Here is an 11,620-nt window from a genome sequence, read left to right on the forward strand (position 1 = left end):
TTCAGGTTTTACTCGACAGATGGCGCTACAGTTTTTATTTCATATGTTCTAGTTAACTCGCGCTGAATTAGCTTGGTCTCAATTGGTTAAATAGCTGCGTGATGTTAAGGGTGGGATGGGACGATTCCCAAGCTTCCATAATCTCATCCTCAGTTCCTCCTGCCCTACCCTATAAAATGAATTCTTCATGGGAGCGGTTTGCAAAACCCAATAAGGGAGATAATAAGAAACTAAGATGCTACATTTTTTCTACACTTCGTGATTTTCCATGAGGTTTTGGTCCACAGATGGCGCTACAGTTTTTATTTTCATTTATTTAACTCTCGCTGAATTAGCTTGGTCTCAAGTGATTAAATTTCTCTGTGATACCGAGGGTGGCCTTGGTGGGGTCCCAAGCTTCCATAATCCCTTCGGGGCGACGGACCGCGGCGAGGGAAGTTTTTGCGGATTTTAATAAAAGCGTATACCCGCTTAGGCGAGTGTTTTAATGAGCGGCCGCAAAATCTTCCTCCTCCTTTACCGTCTACCTGTCTTCTTATCTCTATCTCTTCACTTCTTGCACTGCTGCTCTGCTGTTGGTTTTCTTCATTAATTCTTTTAATTTTTTTCACAAAAATCCTACTTGTTTTGAACCAGGGACCTTCTGAACACTAAGCTGATGTTTTACCCCTAGACCACCAGCACAACAGAAATTATTTTTCTTTAATCTTCCTCTTAAGCTACGTCTTCGGGTATAACTCCAGAAAAATCATGTTACCTCGCTTTCTATGTCGCAAAACCATCCTTAGTTTCAAACCTTCGAACTCTTTCACAACGCCGGTGTCTTATCCTTAGACCACCCATACCACGAAGATTTCTTATCTTTAGTCTTCCTCTTATGTTACATATTTTGTTATAATTACAGAAAAATTTTATTAGCTCCATTTGTATTTTATAAAACCTAAGTTGGTTCTGAACGTCGGAACTTCTCCACACTATGCCAGTGTTTTGCTCGTAGACCACCAACACCACATAATGCCGATTTCTTCAATCTTCCTCTTATGTTACACCTCGAGCCGTAATTCCAGAAAAAATCTTATTAATCCATTTCTGTTTTAGAAAACTGTCTTTGGTCCCGAACCTCGGAACTTCTCACTACGCCGGTGCTTTACCAATAACCCAGCAATGCTACGGAAAATGTTAACCATTAATCTTCCTCTTATGTTACATGTCGCTATATAATTCCAGAAAAATCTCATTACAAAAATCCTAGTGGTTACGAACCACCGAACTTTGCTTTACTACGTCTGTGCCTTTCCTCTAGACCACCGTAACGTCTGCTACAGTAACTTCTGCGATTCTCATATTCTACGACTTTATTTATAGCTGCAGAAAAATCGTATTTATTTATTCACTTTTCAATTTCTATTGACAAAAGACACATCGGTCTCGAACCCCGTACCTTCCCAATACTACGCCAATGTCTTACCCATGTACCTCCAGATCTATACAAATTTGTCACCTTCACCTTCCACTTGCTTCCTACAGGCACAAATTTCTTACATTTTTTTCCCATAAAAAATAGTCATGTCTTCGAAACACGTAACTTCTAAACCATATACCAATGCATTACCAAAGGCCCGCCATGGTTATGACAACTATTCGCCTTCATCTTCCACATATCCCACCGCTTCGTTTCTACGAAGTTCCTCTTTATTTCTTGCTTCGTTCCAAAGTCATTTTAGGAATGACGATTGGCCAGTCCTTTTCTCTTAATTTAGAGCCCATTTCAGACGCTCATGAACAGATCTTAGTCTTGAAGTAATCTTCACTGTTTGGCCTCTAATACGAATCCTTTATGATGACAAGACGGGTCTATCCCTTCTCACTTGTCACAGTCAATTACTTTCTATATTTCGTCTTTCCCCCTCTAAACTACGTTTATACAGGTAGACATATAAACTGCACATGGCTTTATTGGCAATATTTATAAGCCTCCTGTCTGTCCACAACAGATTCTGCCTTATTTTCATTAGCTCACGCTAGACAGACAATTTAGTCACCTTAACGATCATACACAGTGTACAAAATTTAAGCCTTGTGTTTTGTCGGGCTTCTCCTTATCCAGTATTCCGAACATATGCACTTTCACGATCATATGTGGCTTCTGGTTGCTGGCCGCTCTACGCCAACGGATATCGCTGTTGATGCGGAGAACCTTGTTTTCTAAGCGCTGCACTTTCGAATCGTGGGTATTTACCGCAAATCCCAAGGCAAGCATACAACATTGCAGACATAAATAATGCTCTGTGGACGGTACATTTCATCTTAGAGTTTAATCACTCACTTTTCAATGGACACGCTCTAATAAATGTTGTGAAGGCATTGGCTTCGATTATTTTTTGTAAGATATGTTACTTATTCCATATAAACCTTTCCATTACTGAACTGGAACATGAATAGATACTAAATTTTCAGTATTCATTACTTTTTTTGTAAGATATGTTACTTTTGCCATATAAACGAATGCCTTACCAAAGAAGCTCTGGATGGGTTTGGAGACTTCAAATTAGGAGGGCAAATCATTCAAACTGTGAAATATGCAGATGACCTTTTGTTAATGGCTAAGGAAGAAACTGTGCTACAGGGTATGATTGTTAGACTAATCGAAATGGGAAGGTTCTATGGCATGGAAATGAATGTGGGCAAACAAAAGTAATGAAAATTTCGAGACAACCAACCCCAGTCACAATAAAGATAGACCCAAAACAACTGGAGAATGTGAAATGTTTTAAATATTTGGGTAGCTTGTTAACAGATGATGGAAGGTGTACTTGTGAAATTAAATCTAGGATTGTCATGGCAAAAGCTGCATTTAGCAAGAAGAAGACTCTTTTTACCAGCAAATTTGACTTAAATTTGAGAAAGACACTAGTGAAATGTAACATTTGGAGCATGGCTTTTTATAGGGTTGTAAGTTGGACACTTAGGGCAGTAGATCAGAAACACCTAGAAAGCTTCGAAATGTGGTGTTGGAGAAGGATGGAGAAGATCAGTTGGACCGATTATGTGAGAAATGAAGAAGTGTTAATTAGAGTCAGTGAGCAGAGGAATATCCTACATGAAATAAGAAAACGGAAGGCTAATTGGATTGGTCATATCTTATGCGGTAACTGCCTTCTAAAAGAAGTTATTGAAGGAAAGATAGAAGGGCGGATAGAGGTGACCAGAAGACGTAATAAGATGCTGGATGACCTTGGGGACAGAAGAGGATATTCTCATTTGAAGGAGAAAGCTCTAGATCGCATCAAGTGGAGGAATTGTTTTGGAAGAGACTTTGGACCTGTCGTCATGACAGATTACTGATGAATGATGAATTATTATGCCCAGTACTGAACCGGTGAAGAGGAATATATCAGATTTTCATATATAATTAAATACAGCCTCAATCTTGTTGACAAGGGTGTATTTGAAACTCTTGAATTCCATAATTCTAATGAAAATAATAATAAATGGGAACATAAGTATTGTTGCTTACAATACATGGTTTGTAATATTTAATGTAACCGAAAACTGTGATCTATATGGCTTTCAAGTGTAAGTTATGAGGAAATTATGGGGTCTAATATAGTGTCTCTGATGGAAACAATTTTTTTTTTTCAAGTTTGCCTACCTTCAGTTTTCCTAAATACAAGTATTCCATGTATGTTACAGTTCACAACAACAGTTAACCTTTGGTTAAAGAGGTATTTCATGTGAAGAAAGGTTATAACTTCCCAGGCACTGGTGATAAACTTTCTCCAGATAAATAATTTTCAACCTAATCTCTTGTACTCCAGAGCTGCAGAAGCTCTTATTCCAATGACATTTTTTTTTGAAAGGGTGGGGGACCAAGTTTAATAGCACTTCACGCAAATCCAACCCAAAGGTTATGGGTGAAGGGATATTGAACCAGGGGCGTAGGGTACATGGATGTGGTGGAAGCATTGCTTCCCTATAGAAAAGCAACCAAGAACATTTCTGGCAATTTTTCAATTTCGAAAAAATATTTCATACTTTAAAATATTAATTAATCTGAAAACATATATTACATATAATGAGAATATTGCAAGTTTTAATGTGTTACATAAACAATTTATTAGGATAGATCAGTTATTTTCTTCCAAAATGCAGGGAACTTTAAACTGCAACACGCGCGGAAGCAGCAGGTCTTTCGCTTCCACCCTCCCCTGGGTTAACTGGCTGACTCAATGTCAATGTTGTCTGTAAGTGAGCTATCCGTTATGGTATGCTACTAGCTTCGTGCTTCCAGCAATGTTGCCAGATGTAAGGCATTGCAGTTTGCAGTAGAATAGTCTGTGACCTTGCAGTTAAGCGTGTTTATTAGTTTTCAGAAGGTGTTAGCGTGTCATTTATGCACAAGTCAGTTTAGTTATTATTCTGTATTTTTCTCTATACAGAATTTGTTTTGTTTTGCGTAATTATAACTTTATGACAGTGTTTTTGTGATTGCTGTTAAGTTAAAATTAGAAACATGACACTTTCATGTGATAACCACTGTGTGATTGAAAAACTTCTTCAAACACCGTTCAGTTCACTCAGTTATAATGAGAAACCAAGATAATAGAAGAAGGTGCACCTAAGCCTAATCTAATTTTACATACAAAAGTGAAATCTTGCACACGGCATTTCAATACCAGTTTATATGAGGCTATTCCATGGTTGTGTGGGTGTGATAAACTAAACAAATTATTCTGTTGGCCTTGTCTCTTGTTTTCTAAAGAAAAACACGTGTTTAACAGTGCTGGTTACAATGACATTAACAACATTTACAAATCTGGCAAAAGACATGGGCATTCAGTTAATCACATTGCTTGTCTTAAAGAAATTACACTGTTTGGTAAAAACAGAAGGATTGAATTTTCTCTAAGCAGCCAATACAAACAGTCAATTGAAAAACACAATGAAGCTGTGAAACAGAACAGGAAATTTGTAGGCCAATTAATTACAGCAGTTTGTTTTCTGGGCTCTCAGGGTTTAGCATTTCGGGGACATGATGAAAGCGTGGCATCTGTTAATAGAGGAAATTACATTGAGGTTTTAAATATGCTGGCACGTTATGATTCTGATTTACACAATCATTTAGAGTCTTCAACTGCTTTCCGTGGTTCTTCTCCTGACATCCAAAATGAACTGATACATTCTGTATCTGAATTGATGACAATGGAAATTAAAAAGGAAATTTCAAAGGCTAATTATGTTTCTTTAATTCTTGATGAGACTTCAGATGTGATGAATAAGTGTCAGTTGGCTTCAGTTCTTCGATATGTGACAGCTGATGGCAATGTTGAAGAAAGGTTTCTGCGTTTTACAGACGTGAGCTCTGACCGTTCTGCCAATTCCTTGTTTAACCATGCTCTTGAGATTTTAAATGATTTTGAATGTGGTCCCAAACTCATTGCACAGACTTATGATGGTGCTGCTGTTATGGCATCACAACATGCAGGAGTACAAGCAAAAATTCGCGAGCAGTACCCAAACGCCATTTTTGTTCATTGTTATGCGCATAGACTAAATTTAGTCTTAGCACAATCTGCTAGTTTTATTAAGGAAGTTAAGGTCTTCTTTGCTACTCTCTCTGGCTTTAGAACTTTTTTTGCCAAGTCCACAAAAAGGACTGAAGCATTGGATTCCCACCTTAGGAAAAGATTTCCTTCTATCGCACCTACTCGATGGCAGTACCATAGCCGACTTGCTGAAACTGTGCATGAATACAGAGAAGGAATTGAGAATCTTCTTGTGTCTATAATAGAGGAACCAGAAGAATGGGATGTAGAAACAATTTCTTCTGCACGCGGACTTCTCTCTCTTCTAAGGGATTTCGATTTCAATTTCATGCTGAAAATATTTTCTTCAATTTTTCCATATTCTGGCGCTCTTTTCAAAATCCTACAAACTAAGAGATCTGATATAGCTTTTTGCAATACCAAAATAGACGAATTTAAGCATCACATGCAAAGATTAAGGGGAGGATTTGACCACCTTTGGAGTGAAATGGAAAATGTCTTCGATTCAAATGGCCCAACTCGACCCAAAAGAATTCGCATTGACTCAATGAGTGGAGAAGAAAGAAAAAACTCCTATAAACGGCTGTTCTGTGAAATTATTGATGTCGTGTGTCAGAATGTCTCTGTTAGATTTTCGGAGAACGCTACGCTCCTCTTCTTGAGTCTTCTTGATGCCAGATACTTCCCCATGTATAGAACCTCATTTCCTGAAAAAGCATTTTCCTGTTTAAAAGAAAATTATGGTGCATTTTTTGACTTTGTTGCCTTAAAGAGTGAACTTTTAGTAATGTTTTCGGACCCAGATATGGCAAAAGATAGTGTGTATGACTTACATCAATATATGTATGCTCTTCAGTTATCATGCGTTTTCCCGCAAATCTTCAAATTATGTGAGCTAGTATTAACAATACCAGCGACAAGTGCTGCAGATGAACGCTCATTTTCAGCTCTGAAGAGATTAAAAAACTACTTAAGAAATTCGCAGAACCAGGATAGGTTGTCATCACTGGCTTTGATGAACATTGAAAAGTCCTTCCTAAACAAACTGCAGTCCAAACCCAGCTTTCTAGATGAGGTTATTGATCTGTTTGCCAAGAAAAACAGAAGAATCGAGCTGAATTATAAACAATAAAGTAAGCATTAATTATATTCCAGGTTCACAACCCTGTCATTTGATGGCTATAAAATTGTGTTGATAATTATGTGCTATTTTGATATATTAGCTTAAATATACAATACATATTAAACTATTAGCTGCTTTCTTTGAAATAGAAGATAGAAACTATAGGGTATGTAGAAAAAATTTATATACACATATATAAAGTTGCTTCCCTGCTTTCGGTAGTCATGCTACGCCACTGTATTGAACTTACTTATGGAGCTAAGCCCTTCTTGAGAACCCATCAATTGTGCAGCCACTCAAGAATTTTCCAGCCTTTTATGGAACCCGAAGGTTTATTACTGTGTTCATAAGAGCCCTCCACTGGTCCCTATCCTGAGCCCGATCAATCCAATGCATACTATACCTTCCTATCTCTCTGGGATACATTTTATGATTGTCAACCCACCTACACCTTGATCTTCCCAGTGGTCTCTTTCCTTCTGGCTTTCCCACCAATATCCTATTTGCATTCTTCCCCTCCCACATTCGTGCTACATGCCCTGGCAAACTCATCCTCCTTGACTTGTGATACTGAACACAGTTCAAAAATAGGAATAGGTTTGGTGGGGAAACCTTTGCAGTACAAGAGATCTGGTTGTAAAAGTATTTATTGCCATTCTAGCGAACAAGGCATTGAGGGGGGGGTGGACACTCACAATAGTTGCTAAGTTAGCACACCTTCTTACCGATTTTACTTTCAGCCCTGTCGGCCATTTTAAATTTAGTTAATGTAGGATGAGTAGAGATAGCAGCAACAATGTTCCGTGGTGTCATCGCGGCCATGTTGTCCACCAATAACATGGGAATTTCACAGGGATGCTCGGGATACTGTTAATTTGAAGTTATAATGTGAGAGCTGATTCGGAAGGGTGACAGGCAAAGCAACAATCATTGAAGGCAGTGACGGCCAGAGGTTGTCCAACTACAATTATCAGTGCCAGATCTTACGGCCCAATAGTAAAAGAAAGGCATAGACGAACTTCACAGTTACTGGCAGAAAACGAAAGAGACAGAGGAGAAAGCTTCTAGAAACTTCTAGAGGTACGGTTCGTCTCCGAGGTTTCGTGACGTAAAAATGCACCATTGTGCATTTGTGTCAATAAACCGTACGAGAGCAGGCCACTCCGAAGTAGATTTACCATTGTGTTCACGGCTAAATGCGAATGTGGTGACGGGTTGTAAACGGAGGAACATATCTTCTGGGATTATGACCAAAGGTCAAGACTGATGGACATTTTGTCTGAGAACAACACAAATGAATTCCGAAAGTCACTTACAGAGCTCCTAAGGCTAGGGGAAAAAAGATTTGTGTAAGGCATCTGTTACTCCATAAACGAAATCCCTAAATTTAGTAGAAAAAAGAAAGAAAAAGAAGTAACTGTACAAAATATTAAGAGAGAGATTAAAGAATTGTGGGGCTACCGCTACGACAGACTAAGATGTTTATAAGATTGTGCTATCTACAGAGGGCTGGATGAACATTACATAGGCATTTTTCTATATACATTTATTTTTTAAAAGAAAAAATAGAACCAACGCACTTCAGCCGAACATGAATAACAGCTACACACGACACAATAGGTGGTACTACTGATCACCATAGGACACATGGGCGCACACACGAAGGAGTATCCTACAAATTAAACATACGAAAGGAAGCACAATACTTTCAGCAGCAGTCTTAGTCACCTGAAGATGACCAATGTTGGTCGAAACATGTAGTGTGCACGCACCAGTAATATAGAAGAGATTAAAACGTTTGAAACTTTTAAAGGTTTTAAAAACCTAATAAAGAACGGGAATAAACACACACATTGTCTGTGTGTTTACTAGAAAATGATTCATAGGTGACAGCACAATGTGTCTGGCGCTACGTTGTCCACTACTAGCGTTACAGTTACGCATCTAAAGGTGTGTAAATCTGTGACTGTGATCACTGGGCAGAGCAGTTGCATAAAACGTCGACAAGGAAGGAAATAGAATATGGCGAAGTTTGGATGTAGAAGTGTTAACCCAACACCTTATTATCTGGTGTCGCATTGTATTGGTAGTTTTGGAAAGTTTGACTCTTTAAAGTTACATATTTGGTAGTTATTATAATCTGAAGTAATTAAATCTAATTTATTTCTTTTCTTGCGGCTTTGGAAGTTTGATTTTGTTTTTCTGCGTAAGATAGTATTGCTATCTAGTGTTAAATTATCACATCTGCCAGCGACCACATTTTTGTTCACGTGAACTCGTGAACATGGATGAAGAATGGGGTAAGTTTTGGCCGTCGATATGTTTTTGTAGGATAATGTAGTTAGACATTGCAGCTGTTAGGTTAATTGTTTAAATTATCATTTACAGATGCTGATACCTTCGAACCGCAAGAAATTAAAACGGCGCTGTCTGTGGGTGCCAATAAGTGGGAAGGAGAGGACGAAGATGAAGACGTAAAAGTGCGTGGCAGTAAAACGTTTTTTTCTCAACTGTGCTGTATGTACCATTCTATACTAAAGGTGGTCATGTCAGTGCGTATGTGGAAGCCCACGATTTGGAAAGTTGTACTTTGCCCCGCGTATTGTACTGATTATAGCCGAACAGCTGTCACAGTCAGATTAAAAATTGGAGGCATGCCTTCGTCTCTTATGACGCTTTCAAGCATGATTTCTAGTATAAATGTTGTATTTTGCATTGCATTATTGTATATGTTATGCTCTCGAGGATTTGGTAGGTACTAGAAAAGTAGGTCATAGGAGTTTGATGTAAGCTGAATTCTTTAATGCAGGACAATTGGGAAGATGAAGAGGAGGAAGAGAAGAAGGATGTAGAGAAACAAGAAACCGCAAAACTTGTCCAAGCAAGAAAAACCAAGAAAAGTCTAGCAGAAAAAATAGAAGAGAAAGAAGTAAGTTGAATCTAAAATTAGACTTAGTATACTGAGCAGACATTTTTGAATATCTTTCAGTCATTGTGGCAGGTACATTATGCACTTGTTCACAAAAATGGAATTCTACAGTGCTTCCAACAGTGGTGCATTCATTAGACTCCCTACATTTTGTTAAAAGGAACAGGATGGAATAGAGTGTAAATGCAGTTATCTAACTAACTCCGTGGCTTTGGTCCGCAAACGAACTATACCGACTGAGCGACCGCTGCTTGTCGGCGAAGTTAGTGCCAGATTTAGTGGATAGAGGGTGTCGTGTGGTCAGCACAACAAATCCCCATGGTTGTTAATTTCGGACTTCTAGACCAGAGCTGCTATTTCGTAGAAATAGCTCCTCAGTTATCCTCACAAGGCTGAGTGGACCCCATTCCAGACTCAGAAAATCTGGTAGCGCTGGGAATAGAACCCGGTCCTCTGGATCTGGAACCAGGAACTCTGACCACTCGACCACAGATGTAGTTATCACAGGGAAAGAAATACAGCTCAGAAATGATATGATCACACCACAATACACAGTTCTGAATTCAGTAATTGTTGATATTGTGCTAATACTAAAGAATGATGACAAACGTAACTTGTGGGTTTACGAATCAAGACTGAACAGGATGCATGTGACTTTTGATGTATGTGTACATTTGTCCCACTTTAAAGCTGTTGAACTACTGAAGTCTATGCTGAGGACTGTTGAATTTCCAAATTGTACTTGCACAGTTGATAAGTTTGCATTATATATTTTTCAAGTCTTTCACAAAATTTGATGAACACACATTGTTCTGTACTTTAAGGCATCATTGTATTGACACATGATTAAACACTGATACTGTAAACACTGATCACAAATGACTGAAACAGTGGTACAGTTTGTAAACATTTCTTTGTATTCAGAAATGTGTCAGGGCATGCATGTCAAAGCTGCATCTTTGTGATGTAATCTGTCTGCGGTATTGAGTCTTAATAATTTTCCATCAGATATCATATCATAATAGTTGAGTGTTTAGTGAAGCAAAATACTCTCATGAATAGAGTAAAAGTAAGTGAAGTAAAGGTATCCCTGTAACAGGCCGTGAAGGCCCATAGGGTTGTGAGATGTTGACATTCCCACATTATCTAGACAGTCAGTTCACAGATGGCGGTAAGGTCAGCCTTACGCACCAGCCGCCCTTTACCCCCAGGAAGATTCCTGGTACTCATTTCTGTTAGAGGCTGAGTGAACCCCAGGGCCATAGTGCGGCTGGAAGAATTAGGTATATTGAAAAAATCCACCCTATTGGGACTCGATCCTGTGACCTTCCAGCTTGTAGCATAGTGCCTCAACCAACTACGTTACCATGTGCCCCCTCATGAATAGGGTGCAGAATGTTAATGTGAATGCATCTGGCAAGTCTGCTTACACCTTGTAGTCCTCTTTGGTTACTGAAGGAGTGAAATCATCTTAGAGTGAAGAAAGTAAACAGTGCTGTGGCTTTTGGCCACGTGCTTGTTCTCATTTGTCCCCATCTAGAGATTGTTGCTTTCAGTCCTTATGTGAAGGAATATATTTTATTCATTCTGGTTCTCATTGTCAGAAATTGGTAATTTTTATTGGTTTTGCTAGTGTCTCCAAGTAAATTTTGAGATAGCTCACTAATCCAGTGACTGTGTTCACCACTGAATTGTAACTGCTGCAATGTGTGATGTACACAGTCATCATCTTGCAGTTTCTGTGTGTGTTTTAATGGGTGTTTGATGTGCTCATTATAACGTGTACCTGTCACTTCTGAGGAATATCTGGAGCAGCCATACTTTGAAAGTGATGTTCTCCTCATATTCTTTATGAATCTAATGTTTAGGAGGAAATTCTTCACAATCATTGAATTTCGTTACTTACTTCAAAGGTAGAATGTTGTGTATGTATTTTCCTGTACTCATCATTTGATACTGTAGTAGAACAATAAGACAATAACTGATAAGTTAACCTTTAACGGCTGAATGTTATATATATAT

At 38.5% G+C, this 11,620-nt stretch overlaps 2 protein-coding genes across 2 annotated transcripts in view; both read left to right on the forward strand.

Moving 5' to 3' along the window:
* Nucleotides 1-4,627: 4,627 nt before the first annotated feature.
* On the forward strand, nt 4,628-6,169 carry LOC117283123 (zinc finger MYM-type protein 1-like; the record flags this gene model as incomplete). The annotated part of the gene is given in 1 exon segment (XM_033755599.1): nt 4,628-6,169. A coding segment is annotated over 1 exon segment (1,084 nt), but the record flags the coding sequence as incomplete, so codon positions are not given.
* Nucleotides 6,170-8,642: 2,473 nt separating this feature from the next.
* Nucleotides 8,643-11,620, forward strand: part of LOC111874788 (eukaryotic translation initiation factor 3 subunit J) — an 11,789-nt gene continuing 8,811 nt past the window's right edge. The window contains exons 1-3 of the mRNA XM_023870579.2: nt 8,643-8,969; nt 9,058-9,149; nt 9,479-9,598. Coding sequence (XP_023726347.1) covers nt 8,954-8,969; nt 9,058-9,149; nt 9,479-9,598 — 228 coding nt within the window. The 5' untranslated portion in view covers nt 8,643-8,953. The remainder of the gene's footprint in view (nt 8,970-9,057; nt 9,150-9,478; nt 9,599-11,620) is intronic.

This window comes from Cryptotermes secundus, unplaced genomic scaffold (assembly GCF_002891405.2).
Source record: "Cryptotermes secundus unplaced genomic scaffold, Csec_1.0 scaffold1035, whole genome shotgun sequence".
NCBI classification, from domain to species: Eukaryota; Metazoa; Arthropoda; class Insecta; order Blattodea; family Kalotermitidae; genus Cryptotermes; species Cryptotermes secundus.